The sequence below is a fragment of the Chelonia mydas genome, chromosome 11 (genome assembly GCF_015237465.2).
Source record: "Chelonia mydas isolate rCheMyd1 chromosome 11, rCheMyd1.pri.v2, whole genome shotgun sequence".
In the NCBI taxonomy this organism is placed as follows: domain Eukaryota; kingdom Metazoa; phylum Chordata; order Testudines; family Cheloniidae; genus Chelonia; species Chelonia mydas.
This window is the reverse complement of record NC_051251.2, coordinates 67,484,407-67,509,395: the sequence shown is the minus strand read 5'-3', so window position 1 is coordinate 67,509,395 and position 24,989 is coordinate 67,484,407. Positions and strand designations below refer to the sequence as shown.

The 24,989-nt window shown below is 44.9% G+C and overlaps 1 protein-coding gene across 8 annotated transcripts in view; it reads left to right on the top strand.

Moving 5' to 3' along the window:
* The first annotated feature begins 23,604 nt into the window (after positions 1-23,604).
* The window catches only part of FN1 (fibronectin 1), a 67,256-nt gene continuing 65,871 nt past the window's right edge, over positions 23,605-24,989 (top strand). For 5 of the 8 annotated variants that reach the window (XM_037911916.2, XM_037911914.2, XM_037911910.2 and 2 more), the window contains exon 1: positions 23,772-24,193. In XM_037911916.2, the coding sequence (XP_037767844.1) occupies positions 24,043-24,193 (151 nt within the window). In that variant the 5' untranslated portion in view covers positions 23,772-24,042. Of the gene's footprint in view, positions 24,194-24,989 lie in introns of all 8 variants that reach the window. The other 3 variants (XM_037911911.2, XM_037911913.2, XM_037911915.2) reach the window with 3 other exon arrangements.

Sequence of the window (24,989 nt, the reverse complement as noted above, 5' to 3'; positions counted from 1 at the left end):
TTACCTTTTGAAAATGTTACAGAGGAGAGTCAGCTGTTGTATGCCTCGATCCCATGAACACTGTGATCTTTATTTTAATCTCAAACCAGTTTTACATTGATCTAACTCTTGACTTCAGTGGAGTTACTTCTCATTTACATTGGTGTAAGATCAGAATCAAGTCCAATTGTTTGAGATGCTCTGAGACATCACTTAGACATTTTAACTGAACTTTTTTTGCCCTGTAAATCATGTATTGGATCTACCAGGTTACGTACCTTCTTCAAAATACTGTATCAGTCCCCTTAAACTTTTCAAATCCTTCACTGATTGCAGACTAACAGATGTCCTGTTACAGTCTTCCAAAAATGAATATCACCTTTTGGGCATCCTCCAAAAATAATATCAGGACACAAGAAAAAGTTTAAAAGTCAAGATTAGAGGATCTGGATAGCTCAGTAGCACAGTTGTGCAAATAACTGATTTTTCATAACAGGGGCCACCGAACTAAAACCTAGGGCAGGGGGGAATTAGTTTTGGGTTGACCTGAAATGAAATGTTTTTGAATTTTTCAGTGAACTTAAAAATATCCAGTTCTCCTAGCCCACTAGGCCTAGTGTCCTAGCCACTAAACCCCCTCCACACCCCCTAATTCTTTGATTTGGAGACATAGCAAGAGACAAAATTGCTGGATCTGAGTTTAAGAGGCTGTTCCTGTAAAAAACACCTCTTTCCTTACTCTGCTGATTGGGAGCAAAAAAGCAGACACTACTAACTAAAGAATTAATTTTTTAAAGAGTGTGACTCATGCAAATCAAACACAATTATCTTCTCTACCTGTCTGTCAACAATGGGTTTTTCCCATGACAGACTCTGCTATTCTGGGATCTGCTAACAGTATGTGTCTGAGAAGCTATTCCAATGTGACTCACTTTTCTTCAGTTTGTTTTCAAAACACACACACACATGCGCGCGCACTTGAGGCGCGTAACTGCTATTTGGGTTAGGACAGAATTGCTATTTTTAAATGATTCTGCCAGACAGAAAGGATCTTTTGTTGATGGCTGTTCCTGCTGCTACTGCTTACACAAGTTTATACACATTTCTTGGGATGATGAATCCACAAGAAAAAAAATAGAAAAATGGATTTAAAAACTCTAAACATGTATCCACATCATCAGATTTCTACATCTCATCTCCTACCACCGACTATCAACATGTATAACAGAACTGCTGGCAATCTCACAAAGGGACCATGAATAAGCAACTGATTAAGTGTCCTGAATTTAGAAAACAAAGGAAATGTTGGATAAGTCTTGGTTTAAATAAGACATATTTTTAGCATTTAGCATTGTTTTCTTTTGAACTGCCAAAAAAAAAAAAAATGTCCATTTTAAATGGATCTTGATTCCCTGGCATAGAGATCAGGAACAGCAGGATCTAAATAACGAGTCTCTGGAAGGGACATTTTGATGGCCTTCAGTGATGGAAACCTTCTGAAATAAAGCCAAAGATGTTGGCACTCAGCAGAGTCTGTTCAAGTGCATGTGTGTACCTCCAGAGGGGGAAGAGACAGAGGCATCTATTAGGTCTGGCAGAAGGACCACCAGAATTCCAACACCATTTATATGCACTGCTAGCCCTTGGAAAATCTTTTTTAATGACCTAGCTGTGAACCCCTTAATCACATGGGTGAGCAGTTACTCCAGAGGCACTGTCAGGTAAGTAACTACTCATTTATGTGAGTACGGGGTTCACGATCGGACTCTAAAATATCAATGGTCCAGGCTTCTACTATTCCCAAGGTTCAATGAACCATTTTATAACATGGTTGGACCCCATCTAGACACAGGTCCCACCTTCATTACAGAAAGCTACCAGGCTGCAGGACCTGCTTACAACACGGTAGTGCCTGACATGTTTAACGCACGTACACTACAAGACTGATCCAATAGGAGCAAACTATATTTTAGATCTGTGTCAGAGGGTCCACTCACCACTAGGGCACCTCCTCCTGGATGTTCTGGGGATTTGCTTCTTCCAGGTCCAACACCCCCTTCTGCTGCTCATTCGCACCCCCTGCCACCTCTCTTTCTCTCTGAGACTCAGGGTGGTGCTCTCTCTTCATGGCTTGGCCCTCCAGGTGACTGTGTGTTTTCCCCCTTCCAGGGTATCAAAGTCCTTCCTCAAAGATGGCTACCTTCCCTTCACAGCCCAAACCGTGCCACTTCCCCAATGGCTGGAAGGGGAGCCCAGGCCTACCCTCTACTCCAGGTTCCAACTCAGGGACCCTCTGCTCAGCAGCCAAGGCCTGCACCATCTTAAATCTTGCTGCCTTTTCCCATGAGCCTTTCCCTACCTTTTCTCCATCTCATTTCCCTTCATTCCCTCTCTTATCTCCAGAGAGTAGATACAGGCTCCCTCACTGCCAGCTCCCCGGCTTTACCCTAACCCTGCCTGTTTCTTCCCACTTGGGTTCTATCATCATTCAGGGGTTACTTAGGCCAGCTCATTCCCTTCAGCTGTGGCCTAGCCAGTTAACTGGCCTCTCCTCAGCCTCATTAACCCCTTCTAGACTGGTGTGGAGTGAACACCCCATCACATCCTGTTGTTAGTGAAGACGTGGGGACTGCCTTGGCAACCTCCCACTGTTCTGAAAAAAATGTGTAGTGCAACTGAAGCTCTGAAACCTTCACAGTGCATAAAGTCAAGATCATGTTTAACTCTATATGGGACTGGGGCCTTATGCAGTAGCACCTCTGAAATTCATTTAAACTCCTGTTCTCCAGTATCTGTGGGGCTTTGTTCTTTTTTTTAGAAGGACCACAATCTCACACCTTGTGGTTTAATTGATCCTAATCCCCTTGTCTGCTTTTCCTTCAAGCCCCTCAACCCCTTGGTTCTCCGGGAATAAAATGATGCACCTCTGAAACTCATTTATATTAGTTGCTTCCATTGCCTCCCCATGTATCTTATGCTGTAAATGTAGAGCCCCTCATGAAAGGGTGATGACTTCACATTTGAGAGACGCTCGGATACGGAGCACCAGACCTAGATACAGATGCACATCCAGTCTCTCTCTGTAATAAACCAAAATCAAATAACAGGACAAGTCCTGACCCCTTTAAAATCAATGGGAGTTTTGCCACAGACTTCAGTGAGGCCAGTGAATCCAAAAACCCTTCAATCTGGACTTCAAATCCCAAATTGAGGAGTATTCGTATCTCAGGTTTATGTTCTACCTATTATAGCCCTGATTCAGCAAGGTACTGAGTATGTCTATTCCTACTGAACTGAGCAGGACTACTCCTGTGCTTATGTGCTGTGCTGAATGGGGGCCTAAACAGATATGAAATTTAGCTGTAGATCTGGAGTTTAGATCCAAGGTTTCATTTAATTTGTCCATTGTTGAAATGCAGCATGTATTTAACTGTGCACAGCAAGACAGATCATGAATGATACCATATCCTTTGGAAATAACAGAATGAATTCTTCTGAAGAATCGGTTTATTTTTCATGGTTGGTCTCAGGGTAAGCGTTTTGAAAATCTAAGTATACCATAGGCACTGACTTGCTTTTATCTCCTATAGCAGTTATAGCCTTGAAGGACACCAGAAAAGAAACAGGATGATATTGTGATAGGCAGATCCTATATCCCTTCCATCTTCACCTTCATTTATATCTTGTGTCCTTTCCACCAATTAGAGCTGAAACAGAACCCTGACTTTATGGCTGCTTGATATGCCCTATAGGAAGCAATCATCTGTTCCTGCATTAACATACTTCCTTCCTTAATTCCCTCACTATTGTTTTCCAAATCAGCCTCTGGACAGCTGAAAACTTTCATGTTCATTGTACTGGTCATTTTTCACTTATTATTACAGATGCTTGATATTTTTTCGTTGACTTTTTTTTTTTTGGATGCAAAATAGGCTTTTCGACCAACCTGAAAACGTTCACAGAAAATTTTGGTTGAAATGTTCTGATTTTTACACACACACAAAATTGAAATTAAAAAATGATTTTTTTTCAGTAAACATTTTCAGTTTCTAGCTTTGTTTTTTCACTGAAGAGCAAAAAAATAACCAGGAAATTTCAGACAAAAACAAAAATACTGAAAAATTCCCTAGAAAAAAATAAAATTATAATTGGAATTTTCCAACGAGTTCATTTATTCTTCTTCTGTTATTATTCAGAACAAAGAGGAGAGAAGAAATATAAACCCACAAAAAGGCACATAATGCACTCACCAGTAACAACATAACATGCAGGGCCTGATTTTCAGGAGCTTTGAGCACTTACACCACCAGTGGAAGACAATGGAGTATCAGGTCTTCAGTATCCATACAGTTAGTGGGTAGAGGGGAACCAGATCTAGTGGACGGCTCAATGGTAGGACAAAATACTTTGGAGGAAATGCCATCTATGTGCTCTTGTCCCACCTTCCCCCAAGCAAGTGGGGCTCAACAGGGATCAGGCTTCATGAGTCAGGAGGCAGGGCTGGAGGGACAGCCGGTTTTTGCAGAATCAACCCCCAGGAAGCCTGGGACAAATCAGTGATGAAGTCAACCGAGGAGCTCATGAGTACGGATTCCAAAAGTCCCTGGCCAAATGTCATAGGCCACGGAGCTGAGGGGGGCCACCTGGGTCATGGCCTGACCACTTTTTGGCCCAGCCAAACTTGAGTGGTGCTGGACCCTGTGCGCCAGGTGAGGGGGGAGCAAATCTGTCCCCCCCCCCACACACACACTTTCAATGGTGCTCTGCAGCCCCTGCCAAATGTGAACCCCTAGCTAGTCTAGAACGCAGTGGGACCAGTGTGTGGTGTTCTCGATTTTAAAAAAGTATGCTACTGATACAGGTGGGTTGAGGAAAAAATATGATATAATCGATGGCCCAGGAAACTTGGCCTCAGTAGGAGGGTGATACTAGCGAGGTCTAGTATTCACAGGGCAGATAGGCGAGACAAAACAGCAAGGGCAGTGCCGATGTGGTAAGAGAGGCTATTGACTCAGCGGAAAGAAATACAACCAGTGCTCGGTCAGATTTAGTATACGTGGTGTATTTCGTTATGTATCTGTTAAAGTGTTGCTTTCTGGGTAGCACAGCTTTAACTCTCTAAGAACTCTGCTGTCTGCCGTGCAAGAAGCCATTTTGAGAGACAGAGTTTTTGCAGCCTGCCACAGAGAGACACCCACAATGCTCCCTCGTGCAGATTGGTGTTTTTGGCAGCAGATATAGATCCATTGCAGGTGCCATTTGAACAACAATGGACAGTGTTGATATATTTCCGAGTAGCAGCCGTGTTAGTCTGTATTCGCAAAAAGAAAAGGAGGACTTGTGGCACCTTAGAGACTAACAAATTTATTTATTTATTAAATTTGTTAGTCTCTAAGGTGCCACAAGTCCTCCTTTTCTTTTTAGTGTTGATATAGGATCCAGAGATACTATCTCTGCCACTGCCAGTATTTTTCATCTAACAACCTTTAGGTATAGTGGTATTGTAACTCCTCAGGTCATTGTAATGTGACACCCTGTATGTTTTTGTTTGTGTGGATATGTCCTACACCTAACCAATTATCTAGTCAGAGAAACTAAGGGTGTGTCTTCACAGCACAAAAACAACAAAGAGTCCGGTGGCACCTTAAAGACTACAGATTTATTTGGGCATAAGCTTTCACGGATAAAAACCCCACTTCTTCACATGCATGGATACACCTTCACAGCACAGTTAGCTTGAATTATGACTCACGTGTTACCCCTAACTCGACTCTCATCAACACACAAAAATCGCTACTCAAGTAAAGTGGTGCTTTAAACTCAAGCTAGCTGGACTGTCGGGGGTGGGGTGGATTGAAGCTCAAATGATGCTGAGGCTCAAGCTAGTAATGCAGTGGGGATGCAATAGCCAGAGTTACAATAACTCATCAATTGCTAATCCAATCACCCTGCTAATTCAACCTCTGTGCAGCTAATTAAATCACTCTGCATAGGGGGGAGGGATAGCTCAGTGGTTTGAGCACTGGCCAACTAAACCCAGGGTTGTGAGTTCAATCCTTGAGGGGAATTTTTAAATCCATTTAGGGATCTGGGGCAAAAACTGGAGATTGGTCCTACTTTGAGCAGGGGGTTGGACTAGATGACCTCCTGAGGTCCCTTCAAACCCTGATATTCTATAACTTCAGTGCTGCATTGAAGTGTGGTCACTTCAGCTAGCCGCCGCTCAAGTGCATTATTAACTCATGTGTACTAACTTTTACAGTGGAAACAAGCCCTCAGGGAGTAAGTAGACTTTACTAGTAGAAGCAGGATCAGCTTCCCCAAAGAACTGCACCACAAATAACAATTTCTCCAAGATCTAGCAGCCTATAAAATCAGTTAAACAGAACTTGTAGGACTACTTGTGATAGCACCATCTAGTGGTTTCCAGTGACATGATCGCTATCAGATGAGAATATACTCCCTTTCACCTTTTTTTCGCCTGAAGACAATGATTTACCAAAACTACTGCTTTCTGCTACTGTTGCAGCATAGCGAGAAGGAGAAGCTGATTAAAATGTCATCAATCTAATTTTAAAATAAAGTTTGCAGCCCAATGCAATTCTCACGTTTGAGAGGCATCGGCCATTTTGTTATGCATGAGCGTGACTGGCAAAAGGTTTTGAGGAGAGGACGATAAAAAGATGTTCCTTCTGGACTGTTTAACCCCAACAGCATCCCTCATGTTCAACATACTCAAGAGTGTAACAGCACGACTAAGGATGACTGTGCAATCCATACAAAGCTATTGCTACTGCCGAGAGCTATTGTATTTACACTTTACTGCTAATTCACAAATGAGGACAGGCAGAATGTTTCCTTTGTTCTCCTGAGATTCTACAGTCGCCTGCAAGCTCAGTGAGGTTCCCTTTTCAGGGAGGAGTAGATTGGAACCCTGATTTCTAAGTAATTTCCATGCAGGATCATACAGGATCTCAACAGGCCCTTTCTCTGACGCAATGGTGCTCTGCTTATTCCTCACCCCTCTAATAACAGATTAACGTAGTTGAGTCTTATCCAGCAGTTCGATGAATATGAGATAGTTAGTGCATTTAGGCAGAAATTTTGCAACCCTGATATTAGCTAGAGATGGGTGTCAGCTAAAACCCTAGATCCAAATACCTCCAAGCTTTGGGTGTGTTTGAAATCCAAGCTCAGATTCACTTTTTGTAAGTGGACCCTCTCTTTGCAATGGGCCAGACCAAACCCCAGACCTGAGGTCTCAGGTGTTTGAAATCCAGATCTGCACTTTTCAGCTTGGGTCCATCTCTAACAGCAGGGTTAAACTTCAGAAGATGTTACCTTCACTGGAGATGAGCCTGGCAGGTAGACAAGTTCAGTGTGCCGTTACCAGAATTGTACATGGAAATCAGTACAGTGCATGTACAAGTAGCTATGTAGTTATGGCTGTTTGTGTGCACAATTTGTGCAGGCAATGACAGTAACTGCATATAGAAGTTGGGGGCCAGATTCTAGCCCTAGTCTCAGCTCATATACATAGCTGCAGTGACATATAGGGACCATCAAGGGGCCAAAACAACCCAGTGGAACATTACCCTGCTGCAGAAGGAGTATGGGGTGAGCATATGCACCCCTGTGCTATTCCCTCTTGGGGTCCCTGGTATAGCAGGCATCTTACATCATGACTCACCTCCTGGCATACCCCATTGTGGCAATCCTGGCATTCCGGCACTTGCAGCTTAGATTCCCCATAACAAACTTCAGCCTACTCTCGCCACAGAGATCTCTTGGCCTTCCCAACAAGCCACTTCAGAGCATTCACCTTCCGTGGTAACAGAGTCCCTTAGCTCCAGTCCAAAAACAACATCAAAATGAAAGTCTTCAGCCCCGCTGGGCTCAGACTTCACCCCTCTTCCTTATAGGCAGACGCCCAGCAGCAACAGCCTGTCTTGTTGCCGGCTCCTGGGGTCCAATCAACCCAACCATCCAGGTCAAATCTGCCCTCTTACCCAGGGCCACTGGCAGGCCACAGCCCTCAGCCAGTTCCAAGTGAGAGCCCGGCTTCTGACCACACATCAGAGCAGCCTGCCTCAACTGCTGGGCTTTCCACCTCTAACACCCAGCACAGGTGTCACAGGACAGGGCTAACTGAACGGGGAGCCCTGGGCTTCCTGGCCCGTAGAGGGGCAGGCTGCCCTGTGACAGGGCATGCTGGGGAAGGAAGGGGTGTGTTGGGGTGGGAGGGGAGTAGCTCAGGACAACCATTCTGAGCTGTGCAGCAGCCCACTGGGATCCTAGGAGGCTGCCATTAAGTTAGAGCACATGGCTGCCAGGGGCATTGGCATGTTCTTTCATCCTTAAAAGCAATAATGTACGTGGAAACGATAAGTAAGCAGATTAGTGGCTGAATTCAGCTGCCATGAAACCCGCTGAGTGACATTCAGGGTGACCCCCAAGTCCCTTTACCGTTTTAGGCCTAATCAATTTGATTGTCAGGGCATTTTAGGTATCTGGTTCCCAGATTTAAAATATTATAATACAAGTCGTGAAAGCCAGCAAAGAATCAACAGTTGGGCACAAATATCAGAGGCCATATTCATTCATGATATAACTGCATGCAATCAATGGAGGGATAAATTTGGCACAAGGTGTTATATTATGGGTGGGGTTTTCACAGATGCCTAACAGATTAGAATACCGAATTCCCATTCCTGTCTAATGAGAAATTGGCATCCTGGAGATACTTTACGTGGCTTTGAAAATTCTACCCTATCTGTTAATTTAAAAGTAATTTGATTGGCTAAACATTCCAGTATGTCTCTTATTTTTTCTTTTAATAAAGAACTTCACCCCCTTCTACAACACTCATGGTTTGTTCCATTGTTACTTATGAGGGTGGAGTTTATTTAAGTGTCTGTCAAGGCTGACATCAAACCCAACATTCTGGCTTTACTTACTTATTGTTTCTGTGGATTTTTAATTAATAATGACATTCAGACATGAAATACTCTATTTCCAAAAGGCCAGATGAAAAATTTCATGTGAATCACCTCATCTGATTTCCAATATTTTTTTTACTTATTTGGAAATGTTTGATGGTTTTCTAAATATGCCTTAATGAGACAATACAAGATTTAAAAAAACATAAACCTATTTTCATTTCTATTACCCAAAGCACTTTTGATTACTATCTCTGATTTATTTTTAAATAAACTAATTTTTTGATCATTAATTCTGTTATTTATATTTTGCACTGGCCAATGAATATAGATTAATAAGTATCACTTTCGTTTGCTGTGCATTTCTCATCAATTTCCTTTTCAGGGTCTCATGAAGAAATGCCTCCATGCTGGGACTGTAAATACTGCAGGAAAATATTTAAACCCCGAGCCTGCAAAGATTTAAGCACATGCTTAACTTGAAGCATGTGAATAGTCACCGTGAAGTCAGTGGGACTATTCACACACTTAAAGGTAATCACGTGTAGTGGGATCAGAGACTAATTTAAAAAAAAAAAACAACAGTTTGCACTGAAATTTTTAAAAATAGTGACATTTCTATTGGTCCTAGAGTTTCAATCCTTCTATGTTAAATAATAAGAAAGATATTAAACAAAACAAATTGTGGACCCAATCCTGCTCCCACTGAAACCAAGGGCAAAACTCCCTTTAGCTTCAATGGGAGCAGAATCCAATGATATAACATTTTGCTTCCCTTGTAAATAGAAATATTGCCTCCCCTTTCCATCCAATATTGTCTTCCATATCCCACATGCATCCACTCATCATGGTCTGTTGCCAATATTTGTTTTGTTATCTGTCTAATTTAGGACCCCATCCTGCAGCCCTTATTCACATGAGTAGTCCCACAGACTAGGATGGGACTACTCCCATGATTAAGTGCTTCTCATGGGAGTACGGTGAGTCCTGCAAAGTGAAACGTGTTTAACTTTACTCGCATAGCTAGTCCCATTGACATCAAGGGGCTACTCAGGTGAAACAAGTTAATAGGATTATTCCTGCCTAAGTACTTGCAGGATTGAGACCTAAGGCTCTAAACGGCTAGCGGGAAAGGAATTTGTCTCCTTATATACCTGCACAGCTTTATGCACACTCACAGATCTCTGTGCTGTGGGCTATGTAATAATAACAAATATTGATAATTAATAGTAAATAATATACTAGCTTTATTGTAATCTGATGCTTTACTCCTCACACCTTGCTGATCTTCAATATAGCTCTTCCCCCAGTAGTCTTTAAGGATCAGACTTATGTTTAAATGATGTAAAAAATGGGACCTAAAGAGGTTGACTGTGAGTAACATTTTCAAAACCACCTAAGAGACGTGGAAGCCTAAGTCCCATTTTCAAAAATGACTTAGGCACTTTGGCCTAGATCCTCAAAGGTATGGAGGTATCTAATCCCCACTGAAATTCCAATGACACTCTTTCAATGAGACTTAGGCTTCTAAGGCACTTCGGCATTTTTGTTTTTTAAAAGTCAGTTCTGGAAAACCATAAATAAATGCTACCAAACGTATTAACCGTAGTAGAGCAATGCTGAAGTACTATGGAGTTTTTTACACTCCTTTGCATTTCTGTGACTTCAATGTTTCCTCTTTACAACGCATAGATGTTCCAGTGTTTATATGCACTGTTGTTATAGCTGGGTTGGTCCCAGGGTAGAAGAAGAGATCTGTAAACTCAAAAGTTTGTCTCTCTCACAGGCAGAAATTGGTCCAATAAAACACATTGCCTCGCCCTCCCTGTCTTTCTAATTTACAATGAAAGTTTTGATCAAAATAGGATTTTTCTTCCTTTTTATTGGCCTTTCTAGGATTTCCATGTAAGAGAATATTATGTCTCACTATGTTATTTTAGCCAGTGGAAAAGGGGTAAATTTTAGAAGCCGTGCTTAGGAAAACAGCACACAAAATATCTTCTAACGAAATGATGGGAATTATACATTTCCTTTCCAGCACCCAATTTTTATCCACCTGCATCTTTCTGAAATGGTACTTGCAAATGGTGACTCAGGAGGTAAATGCCACTACCATGTGTCGTATTAATTTTTATTTTCAATACTACATAATAATGGTTTTGATTATAAACAGAGAGAAGAGCCATGTTGCTACAAGAACTTTGCATTGATGTAATGTGGACATGCTATGTAGCGTATGGTAGTACACCAGATGGAAAATAGGCGTGCTTGGACTGGAAAGTAAGTCATGCTGTCTTTCCATGTTGTGTATAAATCTACAGAGCATAATTAAAAGCAGAAGCATTGAATATCTCCAGACTCTAAAGCCTTTACCTGGCTCTATAAATCCTTCAGCCATATAACAGACAGAGAGCTGGGTTTAAGCTAATCTAGGCAGATGGATTATTTGTGTTTGGTAACGTTTGTTTCACTGCGGCATGACTGGGCAAAGGGAAAATGTGTCCTGAAGTAAATACGTGTCCTTTCTTTGCGGGCAGGGAGGGGGGAAGGGTGGGAAGAAAGAAGGATTAGTGACTGATCATATCATCTGTTCAAAGCTTCCTACCTCACTCAAAAAGAAAAAGGAGTACGTGTGGCACCTTAGAGACTAACCAATTTATTTGAGCATAAGCTTTCGTGAGCTACAGCTCACTTCATCGGATGCATACTGTGGAAAGTGTAGAAGATCTTTTATAGACACAAAGCCTCACTCAGTAACTGTCCAGCTTTTCTGGCATGGCCAGAATGACCGTTTTGTACAGTGTCCTGAGAAGCCCCCTGTTCCAAAGTGATTCTCATTGGTTAGAGGTTTCTTTCCTATTAAACCTTGCCCCTCTGTGTCCATATCCATGAAATGAGGATAATATTAATCTACCTCAAAGGGTCTTGGCTGGATTCATTAGTTACTGGGCCCAATTCTGTTTCTTTTGGAATCAATTGGAATGTTGCCCTTCAGTTTAATAGGTTAGATGGCAACTAATGTAGCTGTGTAGGGAGAAAATTCCTACCCTCCACTCCATACATTAAGGCTGCTGGCTACCAGGATCTCCCTGTATCAGTGTGCCTGCATGGTTGTTGTTGCTCCCATTATCACAACAAAGTGGATAGGGAGGGGATGGAGACAAGGAGAGAGTTAGTGGAACTATGACTCTGCCCACTCCCATGCACTAGTCAGAGAAGCTGGCTGGACATAAGGGAGGAGAATGGGGTGCGAGTAGCATACTGCCCTTCCCACACAGGAAAAGGAAAGCATGGGAGGACTAGTACCCAGGTCAGTGCAGCCTAGGCATCATCCCTCACACAGGCCTACGCCTGAGGGCACCATCTGGCCCAATGGGAACAGAGATGGGCTGAATGCTTGGAAAGCGCTTTGAAACTATAAAGCGGCGTGAGTTATGGGATCAGATTCCCCATTGAAGTTAATGGGGCTGCACCCAACTGGAGTATCTAGTCCACTGCTTTTATTTATCATTATTTCATATGCAAAAATTCGTGCAGTATATTTAGCTCTTTGACCACCAAAGCCTGCAAATACCGACGGATGGGTGAGTGAAACTTCTACAAAAAACAAAGCCAAAAAAGCCATTGTTTTTTGCGTAAGAATGTGCACTCCAAATGGGCTGGAGAATTAATTAAGTACAATGAATGTGTTCTTTAAAAACTGCATTTCAAATATTTATTGTCACTACAGCAATTCCTCATTCCAACTATGGAATGCTGCAAATACCATAAACGCTGTAAAAAAGGTAAAAGCAACAAATGGCAAGTTTTTGGAGGGTACCTACTCTAAATGTGATGGGCTGCATGGTCATTTAGTTCCTCACATAGTGCCTAACTCTGAGTCAATCCAATTTGAAAGCAGCCCAACAGAGAGCTACAGCTATGACCAGAAAACATGTGCAAACTATTATCAGCTTTGAATGCCAGCAAAAGAAAGGTCTAACCCACCATAATCATCATTTGGATGTAAGGAATTAATTCAAAACATTAATGATAGAGCAGAACTACATGGGTTAGCCCAGAAAATCCTTTGCTGCTGAGAATCAGTTTGGAATGAAAGGAAACGTCTGAAATAAATTGGGTTTAAGGGTCTCTTTTGCAGCCCTAGCAAACAGAGATCCTTACCACAAAATTCATCCTTGGTCTGGCATAAATATAAGCCTGCTCAGAAAAAGCCAAAGAAAAGGTTTAGTATGGAGATTGGATTGCCACACAGCCCTAGACAAGATGGTGCAGGCATTGATGAAGTCTTTGGCTCACAGAGCTTAGCATACAGCTCACTTGACTGTCCCTGGCAGCTGCTGCAACACATTGGATAAATACAGCTCTCAGCCTGTTCCAATGCTCATCCAGAACGCATGCTCTGCAGACAAACCAAGAAGTTTTTTAAAAAAGGGAAAGAAATCAATTTTTATTGAAGGGGATTCTGTTTTGACTCAAGGCTAGCTCAGAAATGGCTGAGAAGCTAGAAGAAGTAGGGCTGGGAAAACTTGTTTCCTAATCGGACTCTATAGCTGATGGTTTGTAGTGCAAACGGTTTGCTGAAATGGGGAAAACAAACCCATAGGACCAGATCCTTCACTGCGGTAAACTGCCTAAGTGTGATAGGGTGTCCCCCCTACACAGGACTGAAAGGGGTTAAGGTGGCCAGGGAGGCCTATTAACTTCACAAGCTGCACCTGGAGAAAGAGCCAGGAAGTAGGGAATTGATTGCAAGCAGGCTCAGCTGGGCAGGAAGAGGCGGGACCTATAAAGCCAGGAAGCTGGCACCAGACGAAGACAGTAATCACTCACTCCCTAGGAAGGGTGTTTGGAGGCTGTAGGGCCCTGTAGACTACAGTCACTCCCTGGGATGAGGGAGGATGTTTGGAGCTGGTGCACCCAGAAAAAGGGGGAGAGGGAGTGCCCCAGAGAAGGAGCAGTGAGGGCTGGGAGAGGAAAGCCCTGAGCTTCTGGGTAGAGGGTCCCTGGACTGGAACGCGGAGTACGGGATGGGTCTGGGTTCCCTACCTGCCACTGGGGAAGTAGCACTAGTGGGCAATGAACTGGAAGACCGCAAAGTTGCTTTGGGAGTGGCCGAGGGTTTGAAAGACTGTACCCTGGAAGGGTGGGAACGCACAGTGACCTAGCTGGAGGGCTGAGTCATGAGGAGGAGGATGCAGTTCAGGGAGCGAGAGAGGGGCTGGAGAGAGAGATGGAGTGATGGTGTGCAACCCCCGGGTGGGGGTGTTGACCTCGTGAGCTAATCCCCAGAGCAGCCAGGAGGAGGCTTCCATGGAGTTGACTCCAATGGAGTGACATACTGAATGACACCAGCTGAGGAGCTGGCCTCTCTCTAGAACGGTGGTCCCCAAACTGTGGGCTGTTCCCCCTAGGAACATTTAGGGGAGGCATGGTGAGGCCTGGGCCGTGGGGAGGGAGCACCAACCAGCCCTGCTCTGCCCCCGGTTCTGCTCTGGCTCCAGCTGCAGCCTCTGGGCCTGACCATGGCTCTGCCCTGGCTCCCAGCCCAGCAGCGGCTCGGGCCCAGCCTCAGCCCCCTTACCACTGTCTGCACCCTTCCCACCCTGGGAGCTTCAGTCCTGGTTCCTGACTGTGGCTCTTGGGGGGCGGGGCGGAGTGCAGAGGGGGGTGAGTGGGATGTAAAAAGTTTGGGGACCACTGTGGTCTTTTCTAGAGGTTTTTTTTTGCCTATTATTTTGATACTGGGGCTCCCCAGGGATGCTAGGTGGGGCTGTTCCTCTCTCCTCTTTCAGGGGATAAGTCGCCTGTGTGCAGAAGGCCAGCACAAGATTGCGATTCATGGAATTCCTATCACTGGCTCAGCATAGTGAGGAGGAACGTTTGCTGAAAGTGTCTTCCATAGACCCCTCAAAATAGGGCTTAAATGGTGCGTCGGCCTTGTTCGGGCCCTCTGAATAGGGGCAAATAGCACCATTAGCTAGTAAGGATCCACAAAAGAAAAGAGATCCTGTCTGCAGGATGAAAAAGCTTGGCGTTAAAAGCTAGTGTTTAAGCAGTGATGTGGACTTGGGGCTGAACTCTGTCCTTGTTCTACTCAGCTGAGCAGGGGAGTCAGGCCCACCTGACGGAGGGGAAGAGGGTTTGGCCCACCCATTGTAGCAGCCCTGTTTGGCTGTTCTTCCCCAGGAGGGGGCAAAATCAAGCGGCCTTCCTCGTTGTGAGACTGGCTCCAGCAAGGGCCCCAAATCTGGTTACTGGCGAGGAACTCCCAAGAGTCGGCAATACTGCACCCCTCTACCCTCACTGGCTGGACTATCTGGCCAGAGTGAGGTAGGGAGTTAGCTGCGTCCTCTCAAGAAGTGAGAAAGGAGTAGAGGATGAACTGTAGCTGTCCCAATTTCTTCCCAGGGCTGCTGCTGGCCAGGCTAGCTATGCGATCCTCCATTTCGGTCCCAGTTACATACCCTGCTGTATCATCATCCTAAATAGCTGTTTGCAACAGACAAACCTTCAGTGCATTCAGCTTTCTACAGAAAGGTGAGCACAACTGCTTGCTAGCCTTTGTCTCTGTATGAGACCCAATCTGCCTAAGCCAAACCAATGTTGGTGTGAGCTGCAAATGCTCTCTGCAAATCTGTGCTCATAAATACTATGGTTTATTGCTGAGTTCACTTCATGCTGCTATGGGAAATAGCACTGTAATTGAACAAGTACGTTCACTTTTTATATTTTTAAGATCTTTGGTGAAGCGTCATAACTAACTTCAGTAACACAAAGCTGCTGTGTTGCTTTCTGCATTACAGAAATGGGGGATTGTGGTAAAAGCTAAGGTATTTTTATTTTAAAATTACACAGTCCTAACGCAAGAGCATCTAGAATACGGTTCCAAGCACTGCCTTCCAAACTGGAGGATACCCTATGGCCTCTGTAGCCACAGCCTCACCACAATGATACTAACAAAGACCCTGTTGCTTTGGCATTCTTAATGCGTTTGAAGTAGTCTGAACAAACGTCTTGGCACATCCCACTGAGCAGCTCAGGCTGGGATTTTCAAAGGATTGTAAGGGATTTAGGCAACTCCAGTGGGATATGGGGCTCCAAGCTCAGTATTGCCAACCCCCAAGTTTCAAATCCATGGGGTACACTGACAAAAATCATGAGATTGGCCTCAAAATCATAATTTTTTTTTAATAGATCACTGGTTTTCAACCTGTGGTCTGTGGACCTGTGGGAGTCCACAGGCTGTCTAAGATTTCCAAAGGGGTCTTCCTCTTTTTTGGAAAATTTTTAGCGGTCTGCAAGTGAAAAGGTTGAAAATCATGAGAATAGATATGGTGGTTTGTGGTGGGTCTTTTGATTTTTGAACTCCCCTTGCCCAGCGTGTGTGTTTCAGTTAGTGTTGCCAGTGTGCCAACATTTACAAAAGTGATTTAGCCTCCCCACATCTGTCCATCCCCCTGCCCAGAAATTATTATTGCCCCCTCTAGCCTCACCTCTGGTCCTCCTGTAGCTTTGGGGGTTCTTCAACTGCTATCCCAGGTCTGGTGGGGAGGAGGGAGCTGGATCAGGGTACCTTGAGCTGCCCTCTTCATAGGGGAAAGGAAAGGACTCCTCTGCCCCTGCACCGGCAGGTGCTGTATGGTGGGAAGGGGGAGGACCGGGGTGGCATGGGGAGAGATGCAGAGGCGCTGCTGGGCTCTTTAGCTCTTATCAGAATACATAGGCTCCCAGAGAGCTCTGCTCTGTCTGCTTCCTGCGGCAGCCCTGATTGGCTGCTGGCCCCCATAGAGCAGCCAATCAGAGGGGATTTCCCATCAGGCAGGGCTCTCATATGTGAGAGGGCTGCTGGTGTTTCCCATTGCATTGTTAGACATGCTGTGATGTGGGGGGAGCCAATGAGAGCTAGTGACTCTAACTCCCCTGGACCCGCTGGAAAATCCCAGCTTGACGTCCCCAAAGTGGAAGGTCCATGGTCACATGCTCAGCTGGTGCACACTCACGTTGCGGCCAGCTCTCACCGTGTGTTTGCAGTGATGGGATTTCGACCAGGGCAGGAACCTGTCTGGTGATGACACAAAGCTGCGGCCCTCTAGTCAATTTCAACCATACCTGTGGGGGAAACCCCATTCTGATTGGCTGCCTGTGCCACCTGCCCACCTCCTGGGGCCCTGCAACCAATCCAAACTGCTGCAGGCAGAGCTCTCCCGTGCCCCCTGGCTTGGAAAGGGGCAGAGGGGGATGAAGAACCCCGGAGCTGCCCTGCGAGGCTGGAAGGGGGACCCTGCTGCAGCACCCGCAGACATGGGGGAGGAGGGGTGAAGAACCCCATAAACAGCAGATGTGAGCTGGGGTCAGGGGTGGGAGATGGGCAGAAGTGATGAGGGGTTTGGGGGGACAGGATTGATTTGGGGATGGGGGACAGGGTAATTGCTGAGCAGGGGTTGGGCAGGTGTAGGGGTGAGAGCCAAAATCACCTTTCCCAATAAATGTGGGAGTGTTGGCAACATTGTCTCTCTCTTTGATCCATATATGCTGTGATGGGTAGGGGGAATTCATCAGTCAAAAGACAGACCAAAAAACACACTAATATCTAATGATTTGAGGGGGAGGTCTCACTCATGGTTTTTGATCTCTTGGGGTTGGCAGTGAAATTGGTATTACTCCATTAAAGTCAATGAGGTTTCACTTGGGAACCAGGGCCCGCCACATGGATCCAGTGATGCTACCTCTCACAATTTTGTTGTGAGTCTTTTGATATTTGGTGGAGTTTTTTTTTAAAGCCCCAGCTTAAAAATGGAAGTTTCTAACCCTTGTGGTTGCAGAGAAAAGCCTGAAAATGTGCCAAGTGCACCTTAATCTTGTTTGTTTGTTTTTTTAAGGGCACATAAAAAGAACCCTCACATTTTTAACTTGGAAACGTGTGATTTTTAAGCCAATCGTGATTTTGGAAGGGCCTCCAGACTGATTCATGTTTTTTGAATGGCTCAGGTTGCTCCAGCTGCAGAACAGGAGCCACAGTTACAGAGTTCCTCATTGGTAGGAAGCCTCACAAATATCTCCAGGTTGTGGACCAAGGTAAATAATTGAATCCACAAAGGAGCGGGGAGTAGATTTTCTGTGTTGCTGTCAGTGAACATTTAGAGCCAGGAAACAGATAGTTTTGAGAGGTGGGAGGGATTTCCTTAGCTTATTACTTCAAAGTCATTGTCACCACATTCGTGACCATTCCTATAGGCAGAAATGGCCCAGATTCCTGGATGAATGTGTCAGAACTGTTGCACTTGGAGTGAATGAAGTACTGTGCATGCCACGGAAGAGCCCTGATTCTGTTGTAATGAACTAAGCTTTGACTGGACCTAATGGAACCACCACATGCTTGAAATTCTGATCTTGAGGAGAGTTCCAGCTCACAGCAGGAGCCCTTGTAAAATACGTGAGCTGCAGGCAACATTTCCAGGTATCTCTGTGTCATGGGAAAGGAATCCAGGTTTGCTGTGATTATCACCTGTTCTGGACAGAGAGATAAGGAAGAAAAAGGCAATTAAAACTGCATCGCATTTCCTCTGTGCCTCCTAAAAGAGCAATGTATAATTTGACATGTTGGTTGCTATCCTGCTTGGTGGGCGCTCTGTATTGTCTGGAATTAGCATGAGCTTAGCCAGTCGAGCAAATTCTGCTCTCTCACATGCACTCAATGGAGAGCAGAATCTGCCCCAGTAGTGCACATTTTATTGGTGGGACGATTTGATTGGGCCAGGAAAATCAGGAGAACTTCTTAGGCATGCTTATGTGGTGTCTAGAGTAAATAAGGAATCAAAGGGATAAAAGATGTTTTCAGAGGAAAACAAAGTGTCAGTATGAATCAAAATATCTGCAACTAAGTGCAAGATTTAGGACACTGAGTCCTATTAGAGATCAGGAAATGCCACTGAAAGGTGGTTACCAATTCAGACTAAGCACATCATTATGAGCAGGCTGTTGTTTCTTTAATTCCCATTGGATCAACAACTAAATTAATCCTATGCATTTGCAGCAGCCTGAAGAAAGCTAAAGGAGACAACATAACCTCCATGAAAAGAGCAGGAGGAAAATTTGAAGTTTAACTGTAGGCAGTATTGTTATAATTACTACATGTTGTGTTATGATTAATGGGGTAGATTCCTTTGGGAGAGGCAGCTTCTGGAACAGCAGGCAGCCAAACGATGCTGAGCTATTTCCTTGAGTGAACCCTGTGGAAATGAGATACTTATGTATGACTAAATATCAGCCAAGATTGGGAATAATGTGATGGCTAAATAAACAGCTAATTTAAGCACCATGGCAAATTACCAGTTGGTTTCATTCTGTGAAATTCCAGCTGATGGTTCTGTATGAGAGAATGGTACATTTTTCTCTCTATTTGTAAATGTAATACAGTATTGTGGCAAGGCATTAGTCATGAAGACACCCACTTGCTAGCACTGTATTTCCAGTTGTTTTCAGATACTGGGTTGGTTTCAGGCCACATCTGTGGCTGGTACAAATCAGCATATCACTCTTGACTTCAAGGGGTCTAAACTGATTTATAGCGGCTGCGGGGCTTGCCTCCATGTACAGTCCACCCACATTTTTCAAACTAATCTTAAGCACCCACTCCTGATATGCTCTTGACAGTGATTCTAGATGGCGTGGACCACCTTAGATTGTGAGCCCCCTTGGAGCAGGGGTAATTTCTGAGTGTTTGGAAAGTACCTAGCCCATTTTAAGTGCTACCACACAGAAATTATTGTCCTCTACTGAGATTGAGCTCTCTGGGCAGGGACTGCTTTCTTGTTCTGTCTTTGTACAGCTCCTTACACAATGGAGTCCTAGTCTGTGACTAGGGGTCCGAGGTTCTACCACAATACAAATAGTTAATAATAATAATAATATACCCATTTGTTGTCCCCTACCTCTGTCTACTACTTGGCCTTGTATCCTCGGAGCCTCTGTCATCCTTAGCTCTTATGCTTTTGAGCAGAAGTCTCCCACCTGGCTATTTTAATCTTTCTGCACTCTAAGACTCCCCCCCCACAGCTCCAAAATGACTCCGCAAATCACATGCATGCAGCCTCTATTCCATTGGTGTAAACTTTATTAGCAGTTCTTGGCAAGACCAATCTTCTGTGATTAAAAACATCTCTTTTACCACCGATGCTATCATCATTGTAAACCCCTGGAGAGGAAAGTCTTTTAAAAACTTCCAAGCTGCTCAAAAGAGACATTTTCAGTCTCCCCAGATTAATCACCCTAACTTTAAACTAGGTGGCACTGGCTGAAGTGTCTTTTGTTTTCTGTCTATACAGTGCCTAGCACAAGGGCATTCTGATGCTTGTTTGGGTCCCCAGGTGCTACTGTACTACAAATAACTATAAGTGATATCCCATTACATATGTATATTTCCTAAACTGACAGATTTGTTTTCTGATTTGAGGCCAGCTCAGCAATGTGATCCTTTCCAAATGGGTCTGGAAAAGTTCATTTTCATAATAACCATCAAGAAAAGGAGTACTAGTGGCACCTTAGAGACTAACCAATTTATTTGAGCATAAGCTTTCGTGAGCTACAGCTCACTTCATCAGATGCAAGTCCTCCTTTTCTTTTTGCGAATACAGACTAACATGGCTGCTACTCTGAAACCTATAATAACCATCGTTACTCTATAGCATCAGGTCCCAGCAATGCTCTCCCATAATCTCTTTCGTCAGGGGATTCCAAATCAGCAATACAAATGCATTCTGGGATGACATTCATTAAACAAGGTCTCAGCTATGGAGATATATTTAAAAAAAAATCAATTCCTGTTTTCAGCATAAAAAAATTGGGTATTTACCAGTTTATGATGATTTGTGTCTCTTAAAGGAGACTGTCCCCATCCCTTGATATGGCTACAGACAGTTTGGCGAGTGTACTGTGTAGAAGTATATCCTTAATCACTCAAAATAGTTTAGCTCTAAACCGTTAAAACTGGGGAGGATTACAATATACCATTTCAGGGATGAGCTCCCCTTGTCTTACCCACCTACCTTGCTTGACAGGTCCAGTTTCTGCCTCCTGTAACTTATAAGCAGGTAAGACGTCATAGTAAAGGTTGAGTAGAATGTCGCTGTGCAGAAGAATGCAAATATATTTTACATACCAAAGTCAGGTGGTTTACAAAGGAGCTGATTTCCCAGGGCAGTAAGTTTCTCAACAGCTTATAATGTGTCTATCCAGTGCCTAGTATGGTGTTCACTGATCATTCAGTGCTTAATGTGCTTGCAAAAGCCCTGCTTTAATCTGTGTCTGGTTCCAACTTGCTGTGCATGACCACAAGAGTTTCACAGCACCCGGCCCAGACTCTGTCTGGGAAGCCCATCCCTTAATGATGGTGTCTCCAGTACCATACTTAGTACAATTGGGCCCTGATCCTGACTGGGTCTAGACACATTCCTGCAAATAATAAATAAATACAAATAACTCAGTAAGGAGTTGTTGTATGTGGAATTTGACCTCTATCTTGCATTATACTTGATCTTCCTGTAGAAATCTCACTGACATCACTGAGAATTTAGCAAACAGACTGAGGGCAGCATGTGGCATTTAGCATCCAGGCATGTCAGATGAACTGACCTAATAGATCAGGAACCAGTCCAGCCTGTTGGGTTAATTATTTCTCTGTTAAGAATGCTCATGACATGCAGCGGTGGCTCCCAAGGCATTTGGGCCCAGATCCTCAAGGACATTTAGGCACCTAACTGCAATTGATTTCAATGGGAGTTAGGCATCTAAATATCTTTGCGCATCTGGGCCTTGGTAATTAAGAAATAATGGCAAAACTGTTATTGAAGCCTTGCTGATCATCATGGCTGATATTTATCCGTAGCATGATGGGCGACTGCAAAAAAACCTCAGCACCATTTTTGCAGCACACTGGGGCTGCAAGTGTACTGGCCACACATGAGGGCCTCGTGTCGGCCATCAGAGAAGGTGGCTAGTCAGGGGCAGGCTAACGTAACCATGTTGGCATGGATCCAGTGACCCTAAACACACCACAACAACAAGGGGTACACACAGGGCAGTGTCGGTGCTCCAGCCTACAAGCTGTAGGGTGAGGGAGGTTGCATGTCTGTATTCTGGCTTTGGGGTGTGGATTTTTCAGCTCCCCAAAACACCCACAGTTCTCCTTCCCAGGGCTTCCAGAAGATGAAGTGGATTTAAGAACAAAACCGCATTGCTCAACCCCGCAGCACTGGTAAACGTTCAATGTTATCAATGGCTGAGAGGAAAGAATTACTAAGTACCATTACAATGGTGGCAATGTGACCTTCCCACTACCATGCAGGAGATCCACCTGTGACTGCTGGCTCTTGGATCTTGCTCACCAGGGGCTGTTAAGAAGCACCCTGGGGAAGAAGGCATGGAGTGATTTGATCTGCAGTAACTTCCCCAGCTCTTTGAGGAGTGGCACAAGTGAAGTTCTGTCCAGTTCCTATTGGTGAAGAGAATCATGACCACAAAGCAAGATTTTTAGGTTGGAGGATGACTGTGAAGCAAAAGAAAAGAAGGGACCCTCAAGGTCTTGACAAGGATATAGAGGACTGAGGCAACTGAAAATAATTCTAACATCTGCTAACCAAACTTAAGTTCAGCAGTTAAGATTCAGAACTCTGACAAACTCTTCTATCTGAGAGGCTCAGCCCTTTTGTTAGCAAAATATTTATTATTCCAGAGAATTTTATTTTCAGTTTCATTTATTTCAAGGGAATTAAAAGAGGTGTTTCTCTCTTTATTGTTTATTGTTTATCTTCTTTATTGTTTCTCTCTTCTCTCTCTTCCCTCCCCCCCCCGCACCCCAGCTCTCAAATGCTGCCAGGTTTGGGATTTGGATGTTAGAAAACCCTGTAGTAATGGTTCTTGTCCAGTAGTCAAAAGTGAATCTCAACCATTGGGTCAGAGATAAATAAAGATGGGATGAAAAAAATAGGCAAACATTTTAGACTCCCTTCTCCCCTCCCCCCCAAACCCACCAAAATATGGAGTGTCAGGTTTGCTTATGAACAAAGGGTTTAAAATGCCAACACAATTTCCAAGGGAAGTGATGACAGACCTTTGCCTTGAGTCATTAACACTAGACTAGAAAAGGAATCAAGAAATACAGGTAGGGTTTCTAATTTCGGGGGGGAGGGAAGTTTCCCCTGATTTTTTTGGTATTTCTATTTATGGCTAGTTTCTAGAGATGTGCAAATAATGCTTCTCTTGTACTAAATGTGTAATACCTCAGGTCCCCCATGGATAAGCTTGCAGGGAGCAGGAGAGGGGTTTATTTAAAAAAAACTTTTTTTTTTTTAGTGTTTCCAGTGCTTTTTGTGAACACCTTTCAAGGCTGCCAAAATTATGTGGGTGCTTTCAGTGTCTACAGTATATATATATATATATATATTAAAATAAAGACTGATTTTTCCTTTGGGCTGATTTTCACTATTCCCCCCCCCCTCGCAGTACAGTGAAGGGAATGAAGAGCCCCTGCACTGGCCCCTTGGTGGGGGGGGCTATGATTTGACTTCCCAGGTCTTCCCCACCTCTCATGTCTCAGCATCCTCTGCTTTGCGAAGCTGAGGGAGTTTGAGGGATGGGCCAGGATCCCTGCCCGGCGCCTGCCCCCCAACTTAGCCAAGTTTCCGGGGCAGTTCGAGAAACCCTCGCCCGCCCCCAGCGCTGGAGCGGCCGCTCCCGCGAGCAGCATCTGCTGCTGTTCGCGGCTGGATGCGCCCCCCCCATGACGTCAGCCAGGAGCCTGGACCAATCAGAGAGGCAAAGGGGTGTCCTGGTGGGGACCCTCCTCCCCGCCCCCTCTCTGCAGCCAGCCCTGCCGGGGGGTCCCCGGGGCAGGGGCCTATATAAACCCCCTGGCGCCGGCCCTCTGCCGCTCCCTCGCAGGCTGGAGGAGGAGAAAGAGCCCGGCAGGAAAGTGCAGCGGGAGCCGCCAAGTCCCTGCCCCGGCCGGGAGAAGAGCCCGATGAGAGCGGCTTGCCCGGGGCTTGCAGCCTGAAGAGCCACGAGCCCGCGTCTCTCCCGAGTGCCATTGTCTCCCCCTCCCTCCCTCTCTCGCCAGCCTTGGACGATGCCCAGTAGCCCGGGGTGGCGGCTGCGGCTGCTGCTGCTTGCCTTGTGCCTGGGGACCGGGGTGCAAAGCTCGCAACCCAAGGGAGCCAAAACCAGGAGGCAAACGCAACAAATAGTCCAGCCACAGGTTCCAAGCAGCCAGAGTAAACGTGAGTATCTGGGGGCACAGATCCGCCGCAAAGGGGGGGGGGGACACTGCCGCAGCTGTCGGGGAGACTTGGGGGTCCAACAGTGGACTTTAGAAACCAAGCCAAAACCTCCCGACGCGGGCTGCAGCCCTGGGTGTAGGTGCATTTTTGTGCATTCGGGGATCAGTGGAGATCCAAAGTGATCTCAGTGGTTCCAGCAGCTGGGTCAGATTTTAGTCCCTTTTAGCGCTTCCAAGCCAGGCTGCAACGAGCCCTGCCTCGAGAGAGCGAGGGACTTGCGGGCGGTGCACTAGTGAGCTTGGGGAAAGTTTTCTGTTTGCCTTTGAATGTCTGTGAGTTACTCTCTGCTGCTCCCCGGTTCCAGCCCAAGTGGGGCAAATTCTGCCACCCTTCCTTAAGCAGTTGACTCTGAGTAGCCCCAGTGGTACTACTCAAGTAGGCATAGCATAATTTGCCCCTGTGTTTTTTTGTCACTAAGGCAGAAGTATAGTGTAACGGGATCTGTTTTAGTTACAGCAAATGGTGATGAAATGTATATGCCAAACTTTTATTTGAACTAAACAGCTGATATTTTCCTGTTTCAGTTCTGGGTATATGAATTTCATTAGAGCCCTTACTTAAGAAAACAATAGTTTTATTATTACATGTAATTAAAAATAACCTTAAAGCAAAACACTAAAACACTCTATCTGCAAACACAATTTGGGAGATGTTTGCTGGAACAATTGCTGCCGTGACCTTTGAAAGCATCTGGGGAAGTTGAGGCTGCATCAGGGAAAAACTTCCTGGCACAAAG